This window comes from Halictus rubicundus, chromosome 4 (genome assembly GCF_050948215.1).
Source record: "Halictus rubicundus isolate RS-2024b chromosome 4, iyHalRubi1_principal, whole genome shotgun sequence".
In the NCBI taxonomy this organism is placed as follows: Eukaryota; Metazoa; Arthropoda; class Insecta; order Hymenoptera; family Halictidae; genus Halictus; species Halictus rubicundus.
This window is the reverse complement of record NC_135152.1, coordinates 15,320,677-15,347,035: the sequence shown is the minus strand read 5'-3', so window position 1 is coordinate 15,347,035 and position 26,359 is coordinate 15,320,677. Positions and strand designations below refer to the sequence as shown.

Sequence of the window (26,359 nt, the reverse complement as noted above, 5' to 3'; positions counted from 1 at the left end):
CACTATACCTATCACTTCATCGTCTGAGAAAAATTGCTGACCTGCCAAACATTTTTTAAATTCTTCGTTTTGTTGTGTCAACAAATAAAAGAAACGTTTGCCTTTCGTGACATGGCATTATGCTTGTTTCGTTAAAGGTGTGTCCATTGATATTAAACTTTTTTTGAGTGTTCAACATTATCCACTTTACTTTAATTATTTTCTTGATTATATTTTGCCGGGGCAAAAGGATGCAAGGACAGGCAAAGAAAAGTATTAAATCATTATAACTGTTGTTTATTTGTAATATTCACCTAGATGAATGATAGTTCAAACATTCTTTGTGTTTCTTTTACGAAACCATTTTTAGTAGACGTTCCAAAATAACGTTCTTGTTTCTATATTTATTATACAAATTCTACCATATCTATATTTCGTGAAAATAATTTTTTAAAACGTTCCTAAAGGTAATGTTTCTTTTCATACAAATTCCATGGTTATAGATGTTTTTTTTTTTGAACGTGGTTTGTACATTCGAACGGAATTCTTTTAGAAACGAGAGGTAACTGTTTGAGGCGTGCACGGAAATAAGAAAGGGAATTTAATAAGTAAATATTTGGGACTGTACTGACGCAGGTCAGAGGACCTGAATCATGACATTTTAACGGAAGATGACCAAAGTTTAACCAGTCTCCTTCGCAATTCTCACTTTCTGACTCTCAAGGACCTTCGTTGGACGAGCCACAGCTCAGAAATTCGAAATATCTTCCAATACACGACACACGAGCAGAATACACGATACACGACTTCCGATACACGAGCACAACTTACAAGAAGATGATATACAGTGACTGAAAAAGGTCTGATATATCCTTCAAAATAGAATAATTTCTTCAAAATTGATCCGAACAATTTAGGTTTCTTGAGAGGTCAAAGAATTAGTTGTGTTGTATTACTAAACGATGTGTAGATAAATTTTTGTCAAAAATCGCTTTTTACAATTAGTTAAATTTAGTAATAATAATAGTCAGTATATTTATTCTTCGACATTTCTTTTCTAATTCAACACGTGGTCATTTTAAATTGATTTTGTAACTGTTTCAAATCTCACTTTCCATATCTGTTCAGTTATTGCCGATTTCGCGATCAATTTGTCCTGTGGCAAATCAGTAGATCACAGAAGATCGATAATTCCACGATTACACGTATCAGCGATCAGCGATGAATTCTAAATCTGATCGAAACAACTTTAAAAGATCATTTGATCATCGTTAATTGCAATATTTCTAGTGAAAATAAAAATAATAACTACAGTGAACGGATCTACTAAATCGTTGATAAAATCGTAATTACACGTAATGTACAATTTAATATTCCAAATCGTATCAAATGAGTCTTATCATGTGTAACATTGTTAACACCGCATCGATTTCATATAATCATGTTTTAATCGCAATATTTCTACTCATCGTGAACGTTATTATTAGATACCGGATCTTTATGCAAAATAAAAATTTACTACCCGAATTGCAACAAGCTGGAGTGAAATTTAAATTTGTTTTCTTTCTTAATATGTTCAATAGGTTAAAAATGCTATAACAGTACTTTAAAATTTCTCTAATGTTTTAAATTACACCTACTCGTAAATGCATAGAATCTGCTGTCTAATTATTATATTCGCGAGAGATCAGATTTTGTATAAATTTCTAATCACCGATTAAAAATTCTTAACTTTACCATAGTATTTCTTCTAATTCTATTTCTAATCATTAACTTGAAATCAATTTCTACTTAATCTCAATATTTCCCTATTTAATTGAATTTAAATGACTTCCGACCGATAAGTATCAATTTTGTAATAATCAAACATTTTCTAAGAAAAATATCATTATGAAAACTATTAGTGCTCGGTAATTTTAGTGTTAAATCAATTTCCCCTTAATCCCAATATTTCGCTATCGAATCGAATTGAAACGGCTTCCGACCGATAAGTATCAATTTTGTAATAATGAAACATTTTCTAAGAAAAATATCATAATGAAAAGTGCTCGGTAATTTTAGTGTTAAATCAATTTCCCCTTATCCCAATATTTCGCTATTAAAATCGAATTGAAACGGCTTCCGACCGATGAATGTGAATTTCCAAAAGATCGCAGAACAATAATCCAAGAAAACCGCGGTGAGAATATGAAAATATATTACGTTAATCCAGTGGTCGAGTGTTGTTTGTCACTCGACGGTTTCTCCATCGAAGACAGCTGCTCCTTGGGAGCCGTTTCCGCGTGCATTTTCGATGCACCGACGCCAGCCATCAGGTTGTCGGAGGACTTCCAAATCGGGTCTTTCTCTGTGCTTTGAGCCAACACGAATCTTTTCATGCGTTTCATTCCGTAACTCCCTTCCCTGGTTGTCTCCGGAACCAAAGATGTCAAGGATTCTCTAGATCAGCGATGAGCAGCAACCTTTTCCTTTTCCAGCGGACGAAAATCGAACGACCGACAATCTGTTCGGGCAACGAACGGTTTCACAAACAGACGAACGCTTGTAGGATGACACATGAAAATATGATCGATGCGGTTCGCTCATCGCTAATCGATCGATGTAATTAGAACTCCGGAAAACCCGTTCACTGAATTTTCTCGTTTTCTTTTTATCTCTTTCTCGAGTCCGCAGTGGCTTTCTCGAGGAACGTTATCGATCAGACTTTCCAGGCACTAATGTCTCCTGCTGTTTTCCTGCTTCCTCGAACGCGCGCGGAGAAGGAAGTCCAAGGATCAATTTTTTTCACGTCCTTCCGCTCGATCGTTTGCGTACAAGCGGAACGCAAACAGCTTTCCGCGTATCAAACGAGCAGCACAGGCTTTCTTGGGAGTCCAGTTCTTAGGTGAATTTTCCGAGCACAACAGGTGTACCACTGGTTCTTCACGGGACACTTAAACTCGAATTCCTCGCGCGCCTCGCGCTGTTTCTTGCACAGATTCGGTGCAACGCGACCGCGTTGCGTCAAGCACCGTTCGTCGCGAACACTATGCTTTCACGGCAGTGAACTTGGACGGACCCAGAAGCAATACTACTCGATTCCTTCCTGGACACTTGTCGCAGAGCAACCGGACCACTTCGAAATATATTTGACAAATTTTTATGACGATTTTCGCGAAAATCTTCCCTTCTCCCGAAACGTGATCTACCAGTCACGTAAATGTGCTTTTAGCGTAGGCTTGGAACTCGAATTATCATCATTGTGCGTGAAGATGGCGAATTAATCTTTCCGTAGAATTTTGTTGACCTGTACTCATGTTTCGCGAAACGAGAAACTGATTTTAACCAATGTCCACTTTGATCGAACACAATTTCGATTACCTCGAGGACTGTACGCGGATTATAGAGTTTGCGTGATTCTCATAGCATCGAATTAATTACCTGTCTTAACAGCAAAACGAGTTTAAGGAATTTCCGATAGGATCTTTTTCAAAGGAAACTGTATTTGGTGCCAGTTTACATAAATCATTCCACGAGAATTTATGGTTTCATAAATTCCTACTAATGAATAGTCGAATTCATAAGATATGCAGGAACTCGTCGAAACTACTATTTGTATCTAATAATGCTGTTTGCAAACTTTAACAGCTATAGGAATCTTGTGGTCAATGACTATAAATAGATCCCGGTGTCAACGCAATGTAATACTTTCCGATTTTAAAAATTCCATTATCAAGGAACGAAACCAAGTATTTATTAAAATCTTCTTCAATGTTGTTATACGAATTCTATTCAGTTAGACCGAACGGTGCACCGAAATTGGTACTGCTGTTTTCCTTTGAATTAATAACGAACAATCGGGTACAAACGATTGTTTAAAGGATGGATCGATATCATTTCTGTAGACAATTTTCTGACCGCGCTGTCTGGAAGTTTACCGTGATCATAACTGCAGCAATTTAAGCTAGTCCATTTGTATTCGACAAAAATTAAACTGCAGACCTTTCCGCAAATACAGCGTCGAAAAATTCCGAAAAATTTGAAATCCGACACGGTGTTCCCCGTTTCTCGGACACCGAATTGTCAATGAGGAAAACTGAGTTTTACTCTAAATGTCGTTCCTTTTTTTTTTGTTAATGTTCCCACGAAGTCCGGCATTCCAGCGCATAACTATGTCGGAACGAAGGAACCGGAACACTCGTTTACAACACGGGAACCACCTAGCCAACGACTACGGGCGCAACGACATAACTGTTCATTCCGAACCCGAGGAGGTCGGAGGTTTTCGAGCAGGTCCAACGAAAAATCACATGGTGTTCACGATACAGATCTCGAGAAGCGGACTCGAGAACGCACTCGCCTAGCATTCTTAGGAGGTCCGTGGTCACTGACAACCAGCAAGGTGGACGATTCATTCCATCCGATCTTTTCCCCTACCTTTGTAACTCGTTACACAAGGAAGTAACGTGCTTCTGTGGCGGAGTGAACGGACATTCGGAATCCTCTTCGTGCGCTCGGCCGGTCGCGCAACGTTTTGTTTTTTGACTCTTCCGCGGATCGTTTGACGCAATCGGATATTCCGCGATCGACGTGATTTACAGACAAACATTATCGTCTCGTCACCGATATGTGTACGCCGAAACAAAAAGAGGTAATTGCCGCCTTTCGATTGCGACTGAGTCCATCGAGGTACTCATTAGCGGGCCGCCGAGTGTTATGTTCGTGCTACTCCCGCGGATCTTTCAGGTAGACTAAAATTAGGTCGATGCATGCAACTCGTAAGTTATTTGTTGCACGAACAAATGTCGCACGGTTTCCGAGGGCTACAGCGGTGTAATCTGTTTTTCGTTAGTTTGCTTTCTTATCGAGATCATTCGTGAAGGTCACCTTCAGTTTTTACACGGAAAGCCTCATATTTTCTCTCGAATTCGGATGAACCACCAAATTCTGCGCAAAAGGAGTAATAGGTATATCAAATAGGACTTGCTATGACAGTAACATTTGTTTATATTTGTAAAATCGGGTACGCATTCTTCGAGAATACTGACCTAACTGGCCTAACGGCGAATACTTCGCTCACAAGCCACTTTCAGCACACTTTAAATTTAAAGTCAGTGTATACCAAATATTTCGCGGTAATCATTTTGCGCAACATTTGCACTTCGCAAACACCAATGCGCGCGCCACTCTTCAACTACACCACGACGAGTCTCATCAAATATCGAGTTACATCCAAGGCAACCTAATTAGTTTCTTATCTTATCTAGCGTAAAACTACGATTCTTGAAATAGGATACTTTTAGTCTTTAGCCTGTGCAAAATGCGTTGGAAAGTCTAATAGGAAGTTACGTAGGGTAAGGGACCCAATTACAGTGCCTATACTAATTATACTTATTTTCATAGCATAATAAAGAACATTACACAAGAGATATTAAATTTGTTTTCATTCAAATCAGTTAACATACATGTTGTCTATCTCTTTTTTAATATCCCTTATGCTTTAAAAATAAGTATAGTTAACACATTCGCGACCGCTGACGTCAATTCACGTCATTTTAAATTCTGCTCCTGATTGCCGCTGACGTGAATTCATGTCCTGCAAGTTTGGATTTAACTTACCCGCATTGATTGGAATTAAATTTAAATTATTAATTAATTTAATCAATTAATTAATCCTTGCTTTAGCGATACAAGAATAGCGCGGTAGAAGGGGGAATTAGAGTGGGGGAACAAGTCTTGATCTGGCAACTGAGTACAGTTACGGGAAAGCTACGGGCAAGAATAGTAATTGCTTAGGCTACTTTGATCCCCAACTTCTCAGGGTGTTGGTCTTGGATCATTTCAAACTTTACTGGGTCACTGTGGCGGCTTCCATTCCAAACTCTCCGGAAGTAAATCTCATCCCTAATTGTCTTTCGTTTCAAAATCTTTTGGCTCATTAATGGTTTCTATCCCTCCCCCAGATTCCTTGGGCCACTTCTAGTTTCCATACGAAACTTTTCTCAGATGCTCCAGTTTTTCATCTCCAAAGTTGCCGCGCCGCTATCCTCGAGGTCACGAGTTTTGACTGCTCGAAGCCATTGAAAGGTACTTCCTCCAATGACACTAATCTACCTCAACGCTTCTTTGTCTTAATGGCCGCTTGTCGTGCGTGAAGCACCCATATATGCGATGTGGCCTGTATAAGCCACACAAGTGCTAAGAACGGTGGCAGCCGTACGCTCAAATAGTTGTTTCAAAATCGAAATATGACTTGCCTGCACGCGAGTTATGGGTTCTTTGGAAAATTCATTTTCGGATTCATTTTTAGCAGTCCTTGTCATGACTATTGCTTTAAATCTTTGGTTCACAACCCGGGGTTCCAGGGGTGCGGGAGAAGTTTCTAAATTTTCGATGGAAAATTTATTTTTCAATAAATGAATTATCTTGCAATCGACGTAATTTTCTAAATAAAGAAACACATTTTTCAAAGGGGTGTGAGAATTTCTTTTTAGACTCAAGGGTGTGCCGATCACTGGAAAGGGTAAGAACCACTGTTTTAAATCGACAGATTTAATTACGATTGTAAATCGTAATTTACGTTTCTGTAATTTACATAAGATGAGCTTTGTAAACCGGGGTCCACGTTTTATCAGGGATCACGCCATAAAAATAATCATTCGAGGCCGCGACTCGCCGCGTGTCTGTAAGAATCATTTAAGTGCTGAAACATCGGTACAATGATTGAATCAAATACATTTTCTTCTAGTTTTCGTACTCAACTTGTAATCTCGCAATTACAAAACAAGTTTGTAGCAACGCAAGAAACATCCAAACAAATTCAGTAATATTAATCGATTGGTTTATGGTATTCGACAAGTTCGATCAATTTTTTCAATTTTTGCATCAATTTGAAAAATTATGGTCTAAATATGTCTCGGGAAAAGGGCTGTTCTTGTATCGTTGTGTAACAAGGAAAATAAAGACAGAAAAGTTACAAGTAATTGACCTAATAATAAATTGAAGATTTTGCTAACTTGCATTTCAGAGATTGTTGTTTTGGCGTTATGATAAAACGAGCTCAATTCGATGAAGACAATGTTTCATTTACTATTATGTATTGCTCGACGCTCGCAGTTAACGGTTGGACAGAATAGAATTAAATGCTAAAAACGTCAGTGTCTAAGATTCCGTGAATTCATTGAATACTTGAATAGGTCGTGCTAGGGTCACATGGTTGATCACGTGGGAACTTGTTCCATCAATTACGGCAAACTCTCACTCAAGAAAGTATTACAGTGAAAAGTGATACCGAAAAAGTCTGCATTTTCAAAAATACAAAAATCTATTTTAAGTTACTAACACTGTCGCATGTTAAAAACCTATTCATGAAAATATTGGGTCGGAACGAGAATTCGTAGCGTTTTTAAATTAAAATTCGCAGTTCTCTAATAAAATGTTAAGTTATCTAAAAAATGGCAAAAATAATAGAACAGAATGGAAAATATGTTATTGAATAAACTCTGAATTTTAATTTGGAAACAACATTCGTTCCAACGCAATATAATAACTCCAGACTCCCATTATATTAAAGTGAACAATAATTTCTCATTTGGTCATTTCATAGTAAAATTTTGGTTTGGCATTTGCAAGATAGGCTATAAGGTCTACATTTGCATAAAAGATCGAAGTCCATCTGCAGCGGCACGAAGTTTTCGACGATCCTGCAGCTGACCTTGAAATCTTTTACATTTTACGTCATCGAAAACTTGTCTCGACAAACAGATGAAATTTAATCATTTAAAATCGTTGAGCGAAAAAATGGTCTATGCCAATTTGTTCATTGTGTACCTTTTTCACGACCATTTCCATTCAAATCTTCACTCGTCAATTTTGTTTCATATATTTTTGAGCCTACTTTTTTGGAGATCTACCTTGATCTTCTTGTTGGGCCTAATACAAATGGATAATGATTGCCGACTAATAACTGGCTACAGGAAAATTAGAATTTAGATGAAACGCTTGTAACTGTGGATCAAAATGGACTCGAACCTTTGGCAAGGCTGATGGCGAATTGCCGTGTGATTGAATAAAATTTTGCTGGCGAATTATCTTTATTATTTAATTATTAGCTGCAAGATCGTGATCGCGCCAAGGGAACACGATTTCGGGTTTTGCATCAGGAGCAGACGTAACACCAGCATGATAGTTCGTCTGTGGCGAAGTTGCTTGTGAATATTCAACGATGTATAAACACGTCATAAGGTGACTGCGGTTCCGTGCACTGGTGAGAGGATAGTTTTCACGATTACGCGATTTACAAAAGGCTCGGATGGAAGCCATGCATTCTAGACCTTGTCCAATAACTTCAAAGTCCACTGTCGTTCGTTGTTCACGCGTTCAGAAAACAAAGTCACGTAACACTAATGAGGAAGACAAAATTCATTGAAAAATCAACGTTAATGGGAATTCGTTTCTCAAACAGTCAATTTCGAATTCACATGTACTCGCACGTCTGGTGACGAAAGCCGGGTTTAGGCTTCTGATTACTTCGCGAATGTACCGCGGAAAATTCATTTATGTCGCGTCTTGATCTCAAGAAGCGTTAACATTATCGTATTGACTTGTTAGAAACAATGGAGTCATCTGTGCACTCCAATGATTAAAAATAATTATCGCGATTCACTGCATTCATCTTCTTTCGGATAAACTCTCGAACATATTTGTGAATAAAAAAATTTATGGTTCAAGGTCATGGTTGGCACGTTCAATTAAAGAATGCATTCTATTATTTATGAGAGGCAGTCTGCTTTGCAAATGAAATTAGTTGAAAATCGTTTAAAATTATTCAAATAGGCCATGAAGTGGGACCGGACGTATTGAAAATACTTTGTGTAAACTGAACACCAAGTTCAAGAAATTATTTTTAAAAATTTTATAAATTCGTGACGAGGATGCAATCGCGTTTTATCGATAAAGCTATACAAAATCATTGGGCCAGCAAAGTTCATATAAAAATTACGTTAGATTAACCCTGCGATGGTATCCGGGGGGTCTCTCATGACCCCAGCGAAATTTCTACACACTAATTTTAGCTATCGTATTGCATAACAACGGCAAATATTTTGTTCAACAATTTCCAGTCTTATAGTATATGTTTAAAACTATCTTAGTCAATTTTTATGGAATTTTCAGAAAAGTCCCAGTATGACACATCGTAGTCTGAGTAAAAATGGTACCTACTACTCGAAGGTTACGTTCCGTAGACGGACACCTTCGAGCATCGAGCTGAACGATGAAATGGAAATGCAGTGGATCCAAAAAGTGTTTGTATGCCAAATTTCCCGTTCTAGAGAAATTGTCGATACTTGAACTGCGATAATTTTGTTTAAAAAATACTATAACTACATAACACGATTCATTTTAAAGCTTGGAGCCTCCACTTTAGCCATCGATCGTTCATTTTTATCTGAGATATTTTTGCATGCTGCAGAAACTGAAATTACTGAAAGTTTTTTGGTCCAAAATGTTACAAATTGGGACGTCCGTAAAAAACTTCAAAAATTGTTCTCGCGGCTGAAACCACCGTAGATTTAAACATCGAAACCCTTTACAACGAGTGCTTAAAACTTGATTTACGATCTTTTCTAGTCAACCCATTGATCGATTGATGAATTATCATTCTTGCTCTATGAAACAGCGCAGAAAAATCGTAGATTAAGTTTTAAGCAGTCGTTGCAAAGTATGTATCCAGATGTGTATCCAGAAAAGATGTTTTTGACATTTCTACGGACGATTAGCAAAAAAATGAATGACGAAACATTGGTATTCAGAATTCGAGCTTCAAACCGAGTATTTGTTTTTCACGGAATTGTCATAGATCGAATATTGACAATGTCTCGAGAACCGGAAAGTTGGTGGTGGCACGCTAGCTGGATTCGCTGTGAACGAAAGAAAAAAAGGAATAAATGATAAGTCACCTGAGCCGCTTGCGGCGTTCAACCAATCCCGGAAAGTCATTCTGCTGCACCTGGACGGAGCTGAGATCGAACCCCTCGGACGGGAAGATATCCTCGATCTCCAATTCCTCGGACGGGTCGGGCGCCCCGACCACGAAGCTTACTGGATTTTCCGACATGGTACCGGGGGACTTGACAATAGCGTCCTCTCCCGATCCTTGATGGCCGGGCTCACTGTCTACGCGGTCGGTGTTACCTTCAAAACAGTCGATGTGTACGTGTCAAGAACAACTGGTTCGACTACGGCGCCCGTGGAAGTACACGCACCTTCGTACACCCGGCATTTGCATAATATTTACAAGTGAGCTGCCGCGTTCTCCCCATGGTATTGTTCTTAACACGTGATTCGAATGAACGCGCGTGCCCTCTCGTGTCTGTGTTTCTGCCGTCGGCGTTAGGAACGGGGGCCACTCTCGAATTCCTTCTTTTTTTTTTTTTCTTTTAGGCGTTTCCGAATCAAACGACCTTCGTCGGATAATTACATTGAAGCCTTACATTTCACTTTCGATGTATGTGAACAATTGATATAAGTGCACGGACAATATTCTTCGATCTCTTGGTCTCCCTTCGATCCGATGGTAAAACAAATTTTCCTTCACCTTCCCGATTGACGTTAAAAATGGGTAGATCGAATGCGAAAGAGTAAAAACAATTTAAAGAATTTCGAAACACTGTTGCACCGTTTTCCGTAGCTTCTGCATCCTGCAATTGATACGGAACACTTTCTTTTTTTTGCATAAAAATCCGCAGTTTACAAGACATCGCTACGAATGCAAAATGCGTCTGTGTCCGCTGCGAAATCTACGGTAGTAGGGAACGTGCCGCTGACGGACGGTCTTTATGCGTTGAACCGCCTAATGGCACGGTGATTTTGAAAATAAACGCGAGAACTTTTGCGAGAGTGGCCCCGGATTGTCGAGGCTTAACGACTTCGTTCGCACGCGAAACTTCCGCGCGATCCAGCCGTGTAGTTCATGCCAAAACAAGCCGCATGCATCCAAGCAATTCCCGGGCGACGAGAACGATCATTCCCGATTCTTCTAGTTGAAACGATTGTCGTTTGCATGGCAAACGAGCCCAGCCGATGAAGTTTGGAATTCGATGAACCCGACGCAGAGAGAGAGAGGGACAAGCGGATGATGATCGTGAGCATAACCGTAGTCACTATAGGATGCCACCATATGACAGATTTATGTCCACGTGAAAAATGGCAGGGACGCTCCAGGACACGTTGGTCGATGGTTAATATGTAAATCCGATTACATTAACATAGGTTATTTACTAGTCGATGTGGATTGTTTGGGAACCACCAATTGCGTAACAGCCTAATGAGGTAATAATAACACATGTTACGTTATATTTTGGGTTATCAGGCTTTCCCCGAAATTATTAACAAACGTTAGTAAGAAGAAACCATCTCCATACAGAAATCTGAACACTCCTTTGGGTTATGGGTTAACGATACTCGAAATTTTTCTATGAGAAACGTTTTGCAGGTCACAAATAATCGTTAGACGTTGTGGTAAGCGTTGAACTATTTTTCGATTGTTCTCTTTTTTTTTTTTACAAAGATATTAGAGATATTTTTCACACTGAATCAATTAGAATTTTGCTATAATGCGTAGTACTTTAATATGCGCATACAATCATTCTTGAAAACGTTTGTTTGTGCGGTATGATGCCAGTTTAACCTCGAGGAACCGAGACTGCTATATGCACAGTGTGTAGTATGAACAATACACGATAATACAAATCTAAAGTAAATCCAAAACGTCATTCTCATTTTGTTAGTCTGCTCAGCAAGATAATAAATATTCGTAGTAGGTATTCCATTTAGTTGTTCCAGCAAAGCGAAAAGATATATTTCGTATCATCGATAAGTCAAGGAAACGGAGGTCTACAAGCAGTCGCTTATTTGTAGCAAAGATTACATAAATAATACTTGACCTACGATATATCTACAAAATGGTATTGGAATTTTCTGGAAAATTTATTTTCGCTAAACTGACAATCTATTTCTTCTATCGATATTTCTACCATTGTTTTTGGGAGTATTGAAATGCTTAAAAATTGAAATCACTTTTTATTTGAATCCTGCTGCTTAGAGTTGGCTTGAACAATTTTGATTTTTCTCGAGGATCCACAGTCTTATGTTCAAACAAAAGAAAATAAATCAAACAAGATGGAAATCACTTTTTATTTAAATCCTGCTGCTTGGAATTGATGCAAACAATTTTTACTCCACACGGAAACTCGGAATCTCATGGTCGAATAAAAGAAAGTGAATGCGAAAAGGTTGAAATCAATTTTTATTTGAATCCTGCTGCTTGGAATTGATGCAAACAATTTTTACTTCACACGGAAACTCGGAATCTCATGGTCGAATAAAAGAAAGTGAATGCGAAAAGGTTGAAATCAATTTTTATTTGAATCCTGCTGCTTGGAATTGATGCAAACAATTTTTATTTCGCGCGGAAATTCGGTGTCTTATGGTTAAACGGAAGAAAATTAATTAACCCTTAGTTAATCAAGTATCATTACTCAAAATACTTTTTACATTATTAAATTTGTTTGTATTTAATAAATTACTAAACACTTCAGTGTTGTACGAGCAAATTGCACCATTTCCATATGTATAACACGAAAAAAAAAAAGTATATAGAAGGGAAATATTCTAGGTTGGAAAAAATGTTTCGTTTTGGAGTCAAAATAGCTTCGAGTGGAAAAGGTTGGTAGACTATGGATCCCAATATGCGACGGCATGATTTTATATAAAGTGACAAGCAACGCACGAGGAAGGGTATTCGATTAATACGGAGTTCTACTGCTTTAATTATAATGATTTATCCGACAATTATCGGCGGCGAAGCAGCCGTGACAGTGTGTCTTACTTTATTCCTTTCAGCGCATTTGAAGCGTTACTTGAAAATATTAAAAAGATTTTCCGTGGCTCGTTGTGCGTTGCGTGTTTCTAAATTTCAACGACCTGAGGATTACCATCACAATATGAGCACTATACAACGCGCTGTGGCCGCATCGAGTCAATCCTGTATTCTGACAATATTAATTTGCATAAATCGACTTTGATAGGCTCGAACATTATTATCGTACTTCGATACAATACACGGTGTACTTTATTCTGTTCGCGCCAGCGCAGTGGCCTGACGGAAAGAGCCGTGGCGCTGAAAGTTCGAAAACGGCCACAGGTGAGCGTGACGTAATAATTTCCCGACACTGCTCTAGGTTATCGTATCTAATCTATACAGGGTGTTCCGCTAGTTATTTGTCCGTGGGTATAAATAAAAGAAAAATATTCCATAAACATGAGACTTTCGTAGCTCCGGTTAAGAAGTTCCAACAAAAAGGCGAAATACAATGGTACAAAGTTACGGTACAAAGTAGGAATAGATTAACAGTATAACGCTGACCGAGCTGCGTTCAACGCCTTGAAAGACTATAGTTAGGAAAAACAACTGTTATAGTCAAGTTTTGCAAACATCGCTGATTGATTTCCGAACAGTACAAAACTACCGTTAGCGTTGTCCTCGTGTTTCGCATTTCTGTTACATTTTCAATGAAGCCGTAAATGACCAACGATTATGTAATATTTTTCTGTTAGTAGATACCGATGAAATGTATGCGCATCTAATTACATTGAAATCGTTACACTAACGTATTTTTTAAACAATACTGCAGAAATGTAAATCCTTTGCTGTTTAGATTCTATAAAGTTTGAATCACTTTGGGCGATCTTTAAATGCATCGATAGGAATATTAAGAACAATACGAAATTACTTGAAACGGTTGGTCTAGGATGGACACGATTACACACACGATACGCGTTACGTATTTCTTTCTTGAGAGGAGACTGTGAAATTCCTCAGACCTACTTATCACGTCGTAGTGATAAAAGACATGCGCGCACTGTGTTAGTTTGCTTCCGTTTTCCACGAAGTTATACCAAAAGAGACATGCTCTAGGTGTATCCTTACAGAGAATTAACTTCTTGCGTTTCCCCCAAGAAGTCGATGTAAATTACTTACTCGCATCGTATACGGTAACTAACAATTTCAAGCAATTCTCGAAATTAAATTAACACGTTGACTGCCCACGCGAATTTTTCGCGCGAGTTCACTGCACTATGATCTAGTTCATTACAGCATACATAAATCTATATTTTGTGGCGTTAATATTAAGTGACAATCATTTTTCAGTAATTCGATGACCACCAATGACATTCAACGTGTTAACACGTTGACTATCATGTCACCCATACGTGGGTGACGGAATTATTTGCCCAGGTTTTAAAATGAATTTTCACGTTACTACATCCATTGTACCAAATTTGATTAGGATCTGTAAAATGCAAGAAAGTTGGAGGACTGCTCGATATCATATATTTAACCCTTTGCACTCGGCGCTACTTTCATTCTAAAACTAAATTTTTCTTCCGTCTTAGAATATTTTCATTTTGTTCATACGAAACTGATTCGATTTCCACATATAATGTTTAAATGTTTCGTAGTCTATTGAATACAAATTTTGTAATGTAACAAATATTTTGTAATATTTTTTGTAATTTCCTTGAAATATTGCCACAACAATTTCTAGTGGTGCTTCAGAGTCACCACTCGAGTGCTAAGGGTTAACTTTTTTCAATTTTTATCTCATTAAATAACTTACTTCGATTCTATGGAATTTTTTCGGGTTCTAGTTTGGCAGTGAAAGTGTTAATCCCTCCGAAGCAAAAACGACAGAATTGAACAGAAACGACAGGTTCAAGCGAAATAATTCTCCGTAAAGACGCACAGGCGGCGTCACAACTGTCCGCGAACGTCTTCAATGAAACCTCAAATTAGACCGAATTCGATGAAGTTTATCTCGAACCACCTGCCCCGAACACTATGAACCCGCTGTTAGCATCGATCACGACACAAAATCACGCACGTCCCGAACGTCTCCGAGGCACCCATGGAGCAACGTTCTTGGCATGCCAATCGACCATGCGATGGTGGATCTAATCGTTGGCGTGTGTTTCGCGTAAATGAAATCATGAATGAAAAGCCCGCATTCCCTGCCTGTCAGAATCACCGACAAAAGCCGAACACAATGGATGGATGGTAGGGGATCGGTACAAAGAAGCAACCCAGAAAAACCGAGAGCTCGACTCTCACCGTAGCAAAACGAGAATGGGACAGAGTGTGAGAGAGAGAGAGAGAGAGAGAGAGAGAGAGAGAAAGAGTGAAAGATGATGACAAAGGATTAATCAAATCGATGAGGCGCGGATCAAGAGGCAAGTAGCGCCGAAGAAGCGAAACCAGATGAGGCTACGTTGGTGTTACTCACCCTCAATCCTCTTAAGACCGCACACCAAACGAACAATTCGCGAAAGGTCAGACCGCCACCGTTCCTGGATCCGATCGAATAAAATTTGTCCAAGGCGAGCGTACCGGCGTGTTAGCGCAGCAAGGGAGAAGCCGAGGAAGACGAAGAGCGAAGTGACGAAGAACGGTTGAAACGCTTCGGGAGTCAGTTTGGCGATCGTGATCGTGACCTTGAAAGAATTGTTCAACCGATCAAGCGACCCGATCATCTGTTCGACCTCTGACCGAGTTGCTCGCCGATGATAGATATTCTGAACACTTCACCCTCGATATCACGAACCCGCAAGTAACCGGCCCGGGTTCTCGATAACGCTGGGAGACCGATCTCGGGATCGGCTCGTGGCTCGCGATGATCACCGACCGAATGGAATATTACGCGGGCCATCGAACCTTGATACTGAAACGAGCATCGACGGAATGATCCGTCCAGATAATGAGCCGCGATCAAGCCGAGAGAACGAGAAAGAATATGTGTGTGCTCTATCATACCCGGTGTACGATAATCCGCGCAAAACGGAAACACGATCGAGTCTAATTCGACGGCGAGAGAGAACGTTCCGGGGGAGTACGCCGATCTCGAATGCTCGTCACGCGAGGCGTTACGCGTTCGAACGATTAGGAAATTAGCAATGTACCGAGGAAAGTGTCCAGAAGTCCCCGAATCATACCAGATACGGTTTCGGTTCCTGATCCCCTTCGATTTCTTCGATCTTCTTTTGGCTCTACGAAGTGTCGTCCTGTATCGTTGTCGCGTTTTTAACTCCGGACGACTCTGAAATTGTCACAAGAAAAGATTCCTATCGTGGGATAGAACACTGGCGGCCGGAGGATCCTGAAGATCTGACGGAAACACCCGGATCGAGGATCGGCGATTCGCAACCGGGTTTTTATTGTCTTCTCTTTCTCTGTGCGTGTTTACCGCGCGTTCAAACGCTGGGTCCGCGGTTCCTCATCATCGCCGCGGATGTATCAAGACGAACGTTTCACCACGAAGAGCACCAAAGGAGATACGACGACGCACTGTGGCGGTGGTATTGGACTCGCCACGCCGCTGACTTCGAGTACGTCTGCTGAGGAGAGGAAATCGGCGTTCGGGAAACGGCCGCGGAGTCCGTCGCGAGAACGATACGGGGAAAAAAGAGACCGGACGACAGGGTTCAAGGGTCGCCGGACACACGACGACACAACTCGCGCCAGCACTCCTTCTTTCGTGCTGTCCGACGACCCGCAGCCATCGATAAATCGCCGTGACCACACGAAACCAACCGGCGATCGACACCTATCGCGAGTGAGTCTTCCGAGCGATTTTCCGAACAGTGCGCTACCGTCTTATCAACGCTGCCTTGTTCCTGCTCGTAGGTATAGTATCGGACTAATGACTAATGAATTCGGACAATTCGGTTGTGTACAATTTGTATGGAAATTATTTGTTTTTAAATTAGCCGTAGATCGAATGTCACGAAGAACAGCATTTTCCACTATTTTCAGTCGTTTATAACTCCTGGCAGTGTCGATCAAATCTTTTCGAAGTTTCAGCGTGTCTCGGTGAAATTTTCTAAGAAATTTTGTACACGCCACGTAGTATACTAATCCTTCTCAGTTCTTGAGGAAACCCGAATCGTTTGGTCGAAAGGAAAAGGAGACGTTTTTTACTGATTGTATGTCTCGCACTCATGAAGTGTCACATTTAGTGTCACATTTCAGTGCACTTAGTCTCGCTGTCGCAGAAGTTACGAGTACAAGAAGTTGCACGTTACAGACCATAAAATAAAGTTTTCCCCAATGTTTAGACGCGATGTATTGTTCAAAGTTCGGTAGAATGACTGGAAACAATCGTGTTGAGAGGTCGTTTTAAAGAAGTAGCTTCAACCTTCAACTCTACGGTAGATTCAAACGCGCAGAAAAATATTCCATCTTCGCGGACGCGTTCGAATTTGCAAAACGAGAGTCCTTTTGAGAGAGGGAGATCCTCTTGCTACATGATGCACAAGTGCCATAGAAAGAAAGTAAGCAAAGATTCTGAAAGCCGATGCCTCACGCTATGAAATGAGCTCGAGTTGTAATAGTTTAATACTTTGATTGCCACGTCGGTCATATATGGGTACCACAATATTTGTATGAAATTTAAAAATCAATTTTTGTACTGTCGTAAGAGATGTCTTTTCTATTCTGATATCATGAAGTATGTTGGTCCGATCGTATTGGAACTGGCATGGCAGTCAACGTGTTAAATATCAGCAATTTATAGTAAAATTTCGAACGTCCGAATACTTATGGCCAGCAGTGTATTATATCACGCGAGGCGATCTCCGAATTCATCTTGTTTGCAACCTTGTTCTGAAACGAATTAGGAAACTTTCTATACCTCGCGACGAGGACATAGCGCGTCGAATTCTTTTGAAATTTATCAAACGGTCAGAATTTTAACGGAAAGTATTTTCTAAATGTTTAAATAGTGTGATTCTACTATAAATGCTTTTCGATTGCATTTTACTCCTCGGTCGATATAATTTGTTCTCCTATATTAATCCCTAATAAGACTTGACAAAGTCAGATATGAAAATCAAATATTTGATGACTAAACAATTGTGCTTTTGCATCAATTCCATACCTGGAATGATACGATACTCTGGGTTCGATTTACTTGTTCAACCTTCGACGTTGTCGTTACCTTCTGTCTGTTTACTGTTCCGCTTTTACGTATCATTGTGCGTGACCTTCATATCTATAATATATAGATATCTCCACGAAATTCTGTCACCGAGGGATCGGAATATTCAAGAATTTTCCATTTTGTCTCTGTCCTTCTATTCAAATAATTCTATGACACCAAAGTACTTTTTATCATCCTCGTGCCCGTTATCTGCGACTACCGTTAAGAGTGACCTTAACTTTTTGTACAATATATTCATCGATACCACAATCTCAAGTGTTACTTTTTTTTTTTTTTTTTAAGAAATCCGGTATCAGTTGTTTTTATTAATTTTTGCTAATACGATACTATATTTTTATTAACTTGAATATTCTAAACTGCCTCGTCCTTACGACATTGTTTCTGCATTTTTACAAGCGTTCTTCTACTATTCATACTCTTCAACGGTATACTATCTCCCTTCAACAATTGTCCTGCACATTCGTGCATTATTTGTACAACTGTGCTCTTGATCGATCGAGGATCATAAACTGTTCGTGGCAAATTTCTTTGTGCCTTTCTACAATAGACTCACGTACGAAAAGCTGTTTTAAAAGCACAGTATACAGCGCTCCCTCGAACGTCTCCATCAACACGCATTTTTTTTTTTTTTGACAAATTCCATTTTTTTGTACGTTCATTTCGAATCAATTTAGCATGTCTTCACAATTTTCTTTATCGTATCGTCAATAAGAGAGTTGAGGAAGAACAAATGAATGAATTTGTTCCCCGGAAATTGCCCTCGTGCACAAGAAGCAATGGCGCCGAATGGAAATACATAATAAACCGTGTTTACAGCTATGTGCAGATATTACGAAGCTGCCGCGGGGCAACTCGAAGATCATCGGTTTTTGACATGGTCAATCGTGCCTCACAGCTCGTTACTCGAAGACAGTCCACGCGGACAATACACAATTGTCGGGTTGAGGTTCCCTCGCAGTGTCTGTGGGTATGTAGATACTAATTTTGATACATATGTTATACTTTGCACGTGAATGAATATGTGTTCATGTGCACATGAATATCTGACTATTTTTCGGAGGATAGTGGGGGAGGGGGGCTCTGTAATTACGGAAATTTCACTGTAAGCGTAAGCGATCAGTCCGTGGTCCTAACCGCCGTGTTCAGGGCAGTGACTGTGCAATGAATATAAAAAACAAATGTTTAAAAATCCATCACTGCCACAGAAGATTCATGTATACGTTCTTCGCAAACAACGTTTCACGACCAAAAATATGATCTTGTTCGGTGGTCGCGTTGAAAAATCGTGCACAGTGATTTTCCTGGCTGCTTCTGGTCGGTGCGACCCGGTTGCAAGTTCTCCGGTATTACCTTAATCAATTCGAATCGTCACTCTCGCGCACTTCTTGCGCGTCGATGGTTATTATCGCGAGGAGGAAGGACGCCGGTATCGTTCATACGTACGTACGTCCACGGTGACGTCTGTGCGTGCGTGTGTTGTAAGAGCCACGATGTAAGTACTAGCCGAGTATCGTCTGTGTAACGTTATGTAATACACGGCCCGAGTCTTGTTACATGGCGGAGCGCACGTAAAAAAAACCGTGGCAAATAAACGATCCAGTCAGCGGATACGTTTCTACGCGAATCGTCCTCCCCATTTTTATCTGATCTTGGTACCGCTCGATTGTTACACACCGAGTCACCCGTTCGTCAACCCGGCAGCTGACAGCATAATCTGCTGGTTGGCACAGTTTTCATCGTGTCGATGACAGGACGAAGATTCAATTAAAAATTCGGATGAAAAATTCGGAAGATTCAATGAAATATTACGGTGAACGTGTTCGCTGCATTGAGCCAATATTAACACGGCGATCACCGGAGTTATGCCAGTCGGGTCAACGCCGCACAGTGGGCAATTTGGACCAAATCGGATTCAAAATCAAGGAACTTTCGATAGGAATGAGGTAGAGCGATGAAATCTTTTTTAAATGAAAGCTGCAACTTTGTAGAATATGGGAAAAATAGAGAGATTATTACCATCCAATCATTTCAACGAAAGAATGACTTCATTAGTTTTTGTCACAAAAATCTATTTTTTGCAAAATCCTAAGGTCGTAGACAAATTTTGAGACCAGATTTGAAATCAGCGTGAAAAAACCTATGGGATATGATATATAGCATGTTAAAAAAAATTTTTTTCCGCGCGTGGTATTGGAAAAACAAAAATTTTCTTGAATTTGTGCGCGTTTAACGAATTTTCTCGAGGTTAAAAAACGTTCGTACCACAATCTCTCTATTTTTCCCATATTCTACAAAGTTGCAGCTTTCATTTAAAAAAGATTTCATCGCTCTACCTCATTCCTATCGAAAGTTCCTTGATTTTGAATCCGATTTTGTCCAAATTGCCCACTGTGCGCCGTGTTAGGGCACTAGTGTGACGGTTGTAACTATGAGTTGTAACAGTATTTACAGGTTGTAAATCTTCTGGTTACTATGGGTGCAAAGTTCGCCGGTTGCACTGCGGGTTATTTCATTTTGCAGAACGTCGATCGCAGGTAACTGACACGGCAACCGACATGTTGCTTATAGACAAAAGTGTGCAGCAGATATTGTCGAATGTGTTTTGGGAAGCAGTCGAAAATATGATTGAAGTCTCTGACTCTTCTGGCGATAAGTGTTAGGTCTGAAAAATAAGTATATCAGTGGCGGATTTAAAGAGGGAGAGGGGGCAAAATCCAGGGGCGGAAAATTTTTGGAAAAATACCGAAGGCACCACAATGGAAACAAATAAATAAGAACGCTGACTAATTTGAAAATAAAAATGTTTGTATGACGTTCTATGAAATTACAAGAACTCAAAGCCTACGGGAGGGGAATGCAGAATGCAACTACCTAACTCCCCCCAGAATCTGAAAAACAGGTTGAACGACATTAGGGTAGTACTAATGATTACGTGCCTTGTGCTATTGATAAACCTATGGGGAGAAAACCTAAAAGGGAGCGAGCGAGGGAGTTGGATATTTAAGGGGAGGTAGCCCCCTAGACGGCGGAAGTATAAATTCGCCACTGAACGAAATGTTGTAAATATTTCCTTTCTACAAGAAAGCTTCGCCATTCATTTTCATGCGTTGAATCATCGTTTCCAACGGATAGATAAGACTCTAGAAACTGGAAACAGTAGGAATAGCGATACATACGCACCGGTGCACTATCATCGACAACTTTTATCAGAGCAAACAGTGTCCAATAAACTTCATAGCGCATACTTTCGATCAACATGTAAACAGTACCCAACCTTCATGGACAATTCTCGTTCATTAACCGACGGTGCATCTATCGATGATATCGATAACTTCGTGTGCAACCACTAGTGGTATCAACAAGTGTTTATAGCGAAAATTTGTAATTCAATTTCAGTTACTGTCGTGTTTGTTTAAACGATCGTGTCCAGCGTTTAGATAGATTAGTTTCCACGCATGGACAATACAACTTCGCCAGTTCGATCGAACGACAGTGCAAAACGGTTGGCTCGTTAACATTAATTTTGGACTGGTCGAGAGATTCAGCGCGAAGAGTGCACGATATCGTCCGATAAGGAACGTGTCCCCGGTTATCTGTCGAAAACGAACGTTCCGGATAGTTAATCCGACGAAGAGACAGCCTGTCCTCCCTTGATCGCGGGCCGCGTGCTCGATTCGTGATCTTTGATCGAACGATACCGAGCCACACGAATCGGCATCGTCCGGGAACGTGCTCTCAAGTTATCAACAAAAACAACCGCGCAACTTCACGAAAACCTTTGGCGATCGTTTCCCAAGGTAAAGAGATCGTACCCTTTAGTTTCGTCGCGTCAAGGTCTTTGAACCGTTTCAACACTAACCGGGCATTACAAGATCCCGCGTCGTGTTCTACGAAGATTACTGGGGAAAAATATAATCCATTTTAACCCTTTGCACCCGGCGTCGCTGCTAGTTCGAGTGGAACGCCGTTAGTTCCTGTGTTAGCAGGGGTAGCATGCAATTTAGGCTACGGGCCTCTGCGAAATATTTAAGACACTCGTACGTTCTACTGTGGGTCTTTACACGACTATTTGTAAATTTCTAAAATACGATTATGTACAACTTTGCATTTCTACTTCCCGTTTATCGGAGAGAATCTTTTGATCAGTGAAATCAATTTGTCCTTTGTTTTAGTTTCCATAAAATATGAGAATGAGAATACGAAAATACAGGAAATTACTGGAATAAGATGTAACGACTTAGATTCTCCGATTCTTAGATTTATCGTCGCAGATACACCTACAGCTTCACGTGAGAGTGTGAAAAGATAGAATAAAATAAGCAAATGTACTTGAAGATTACTCTGCGATAAATCATAAATTGAACTGCTAGTTTACAAACAGTCCGAATCCTAATTCATATTACATATGTACAACTTTGCATTTCTACTTCCCGTTTAACGGAGAGAATCTTTTGATCAGTGAAATCAATTTGTCCTTTGTTTTAGTTTCCATAAAATATGAGAATGAGAATACGAAAATACGGGAAATTACTGGAATAAGATGTAACGACTTAGATTCTCCGATTCTTAGATTTATCGTCGCAGATACACCTACAGCTTCACGTGAGAGTGTGAAAAGATGAAATACAATAAGCAAATGTACTTGAAGATTACTCTGCGATCAATCATAAATTGAACTGCAAGTTGACAAACAGTCCGAATCCTAATGCATATTATATATATAAAGAAAAACACATTTGTTAGAAATGTATTACTAAATATTTGTTACTTCTTCTATGTCGTAAAAGTCTCGCAACGAGCTGATAAATAGAATTGAACAGCGCGTTGATAGAATACTTGTATTACTATATCTGTTATCATCTCTTATGTGCAATACACATATCTACAACGGTTTCAATGTTTATTATCGTGCGAACCAGATAATCGTACACACAGCATGGTCTCCTCGATAAAATCGCTAGCGCGCGTTGAAAGGCGATCGCGTGAATTGCGAGTATATTTGGCGCGAGGTAGTTTCGCAAACGAGCATAGTGTCCCTGTGGACATGTATTTTTATAGTTGCCTGTGGACCAACAACTCCTTAACGAAACGAACGAACGTAGTTTTTCGAGGTTCCTTTAGACTCCTCGAAAAACTCTGAAATGTTTTTAACGTCGAGTACATTGAAATTTATTTGTAACAACGCGATTAGATATTAGCGACATTTCTGAAGATTAAACAATAATAATCGCGTGAGCGTCGAAATCGTGAAAATCGTACGATTTGCACGCACCACTCATTGATAAGTGCAGTATTGCTTATTGCATAACTGACGACGCGCGTATGCGATTAATAACAACGCATGTCACGCTAGCGCTATAACGATCGAAGCAAACAAATTCTTTCTGACTCGTAACATAAACGGTCGCGCGTACGCTTGTACCCGAGGCTACTGGCGAACCATTCAATTCGAACTGTATTTTTCTCGTTTGAATATGATCGCCACCGTCGAAAATCGCATTCAGTATTTCTCTTAAGTGACCTAACATTTTCCGAGCGTTGCGATCGTTAATCGTTAGACTGAGGAAACTGCAAAGTAGGGTAAGGGACCCAATTACTGTGCCTGTATTAATTATACTTATTTTTAAAGCATAATGGATATTGAAAAAGAGGTATTAAATTTTTTTATTAAAATCAGTTAATACATATGTTATATATCTCGTTTTTAATATCCACTATGCTTTTAAAATAAGTAATTGGTACCCCAAGAGTAATTGGGTTCCTTACCCTGCATACACAAGTACAGAAATGTAACAATATTGTGTACTAAGAGTACTGGGAATATTCCATAATAATGGAACCTTTATTATCCATTTATTAGGATTGTAACTGAAATTATTTAATATTCGAGTACGTCGAACATTTCATCGATTTCGAGTACATCATATTTGGCTCTACAGAATATAAGTTAATTCGCAGTCTATGAAATAACGCTGTTAAAAAGAATGAATAACAAATGTCGATCGTTATGTAACTCAGGCAAAATATAATTTCATCGATAGAAAACATTAAATTTATTGCACTTGTTCTTGCTAATTGAATTCACGACGTGAATATTCGCATATTTCGACGTTTTCTTTTTTTCCTTTAGTGTTATCTATGCAACGATACAGCTACGCGGGTACGTTGGCACAAAGTACATAATGACTGCTCGTTTACGAGAAATAAAAAATAATACCGAATATTACGCTGAATAGTCATGAGCAACGTAATTTTTTCCATTGCGTATTATAATTATTTACGTATAGTTAGCGGTCGCGGACTCAATGGATTTTCACACGAGGTAATCAAAAAATTGACAGAGCGCTCTGATTGGACTATTCGCGAGTCAGGCGACGTATGGCGCCTTACGATTGGTCCATATGAAGCGTGCGGTGTATCCAAGGAGCACGCGTTACCAACCGATGTATACCGAACGTAACGAATCGTAATCATAACTGGGAATACTTTTTCGCATTGCTGTTCAAACGATTTTCTAATAGCAGGAAAGGATAGAAAGCTCATGGTCCTAGGAAAATGAGATACTCACCGGTGACGAGTCCTACGCGGTGGAGTAGTACGCTCCTCGCTGAGGTTAGGTTTGTCTTTTCCTTCCTGTTCTGTCATTCGATATGATTCTTTTTTCCGTTTCGACGAGAAAAAACACCACCCGGCACTGTTTATCCCCGATTATTGTACGGAAACGATCGAACGTAATCGATCACGACGTATTAAGTTATTGTCACCTCTTATACATGGATTTTTTTACGTCCGCTACTAAGGCAGGTGCACCACGCCGCAACATGAAGAATTCGTATACCGACACCACACCGCCATCGTGATTCACTGCGATCCCGCTACGAGCAACGTTTTATTATCGATAGAGATGTACCTTTAACTAACCCTTTCTGTACCTAGAGGTCAGGGCTTTCCAGGTATAGTAATTTCGAACAGAAGTACACTTGGCATTATGGACAACATTGTGCTGGATACGGAGATTCTCGGCCTTATTGTTACTAAAGTATGACCCTTCGCGTTGTAATTGTAATTAATCTAGATAATATGTATGGTTATCATGCAATTAACAGATACCATGTAATAGTTGTTTCATCCTTTAATGAATAGCTACTGCAGAAGTTCGATGAATGGAATTTGAAAAATTCCGTTGGAAAAGCGAAATACCACCACGTAGATGTTACTTTAACGAAAAATGGCACAAACTATACGATACAGGCTACAAACTATGGTCAATGTACGAAAAGCATTTTACATTTCTCGAACGAAGTGTTCAATGACTTTATTCCGAGGAACGTATTTTTTGAGAGCTCGCAAATTGCTACCATATATGCGAGAAATGAGTATGAAAATTGTCAGTCTGCAACGGGCTTGCGTTTCGCAAAAAACTCTTTGTCATTGACTGAAAAAACAAGTAATGAAAGTCGAACTGATTTTTCTCATCAAAAAAATTACTTATCGCTGCAATTACAGGTACATCAATTTTTACGATAGGTACTGTAACACTTTTATTGTCCATTTATACAAAAAAAAAAAATTGTGCATTACAGCATAAATTACACTCTGAAGATTGCGAAGAATTTTCGAAAATTATAGTAAACGAAATACTTAGATTACAACGATTAAGTATTCACACAAAGTTCACTGTACATTGCGATCGAAAGGTAATTTACAATAATCATATTTCGTTAGACAACGATTATAAATCTTGCCAGGTGCTCGCTAGTGCACTAACAGGTATAATTAAACATAGCGTAAATGTTAAATTCAAAGAAAACTGTTTCTCTATGTTGGGAGTGAATACTTCACACGAGGTAGAGACTACTTTTATGGTGAAACTGTTACCGTTAATACATGAAAATTACATTTTTTCGAACGATAATTAAATAGCTTACAGGGTACAGGACTCATCGGTATAATCTTATCCCATTATTGTAATTTCGTGATAAGACTGATACAATGTGAAAGAAATATAACATTATTGTTGTACCATGTTATTTGTTTTATTTTTTACCTTTATGCCATTCATATCCGTAACATTACACTATAATAAATCAATAAACTCTTTAATCCATTAAACGTCATGTAATGCTTCGAGTGTCAGCTCGGCAGTCTCAAGAATTCCATAAAGTAAATGTAACTTATCTAACGAAATAAAAGTAAAACGGTTGAAATACATGTGATAGCGAAAGTACACTCTCAAAACGTGCACTTTTTTTGCATTTTGCAGATCCATTAAACGTCATGTAATGCTTGGAGTGTCAGCTCGGCAGTCTCAAGAATTCCATAAGATAAAAGTAACTTATCTAACG

At 39.4% G+C, this 26,359-nt stretch overlaps 2 protein-coding genes across 5 annotated transcripts in view; one reads left to right on the top strand and one right to left on the bottom strand.

Moving 5' to 3' along the window:
- Window positions 1–16,105, bottom strand: part of Acc (acetyl-CoA carboxylase) — a 28,441-nt gene extending 12,336 nt beyond the window's left edge. The window contains exons 1-2 of one of the 3 annotated variants that reach the window (XM_076786985.1): window positions 15,976–16,105; window positions 9,918–10,152 (exon numbers count right to left, since the gene is read on the bottom strand). In XM_076786985.1, coding sequence (XP_076643100.1) covers window positions 9,918–10,152; window positions 15,976–16,006 — 266 coding nt within the window. In that variant the 5' untranslated portion in view covers window positions 16,007–16,105. Of the gene's footprint in view, window positions 1–2,181; window positions 2,442–9,917; window positions 10,153–15,302; window positions 15,328–15,975 lie in introns of those variants that run through there. The other 2 variants (XM_076786987.1, XM_076786986.1) reach the window with 2 other exon arrangements.
- A 199-nt stretch (window positions 16,106–16,304) lies between these two features.
- On the top strand, window positions 16,305–26,301 carry LOC143353592 (uncharacterized). Of its 2 annotated transcripts, XM_076787043.1 has the most exons (3): window positions 16,305–16,699; window positions 18,831–18,981; window positions 26,278–26,301. In XM_076787043.1, the coding sequence occupies exons 1-3, from the start codon at window positions 16,305–16,307 to the stop codon at window positions 26,284–26,286; spliced, it is 555 nt and encodes a 184-aa protein (XP_076643158.1). In that variant the 3' UTR covers window positions 26,287–26,301. The 2 variants fall into 2 exon arrangements, 1 of the variants encoding a protein (XP_076643158.1); XR_013082170.1 differs by lacking the exons at window positions 16,305–16,699; window positions 26,278–26,301 and adding an exon at window positions 17,226–17,346 and having other exon boundaries at window positions 18,831–19,782.
- Window positions 26,302–26,359: the final 58 nt, after the last annotated feature.

What these genes read in the sequence shown, in the direction of transcription:
- LOC143353592 (XM_076787043.1), top strand. Translation starts at nt 16,305, where the DNA reads ATGTATCAAGACGAACGTTTCACCACGAAGAGCACCAAAGGAGATACG. An exon ending in TGCCTTGTTCCTGCTCGTAG is followed by an intron (nt 16,700 to 18,830) that starts GTATAGTATCGG and finishes CCGTGTTTACAG; the next exon opens with CTATGTGCAGATATTACGAA.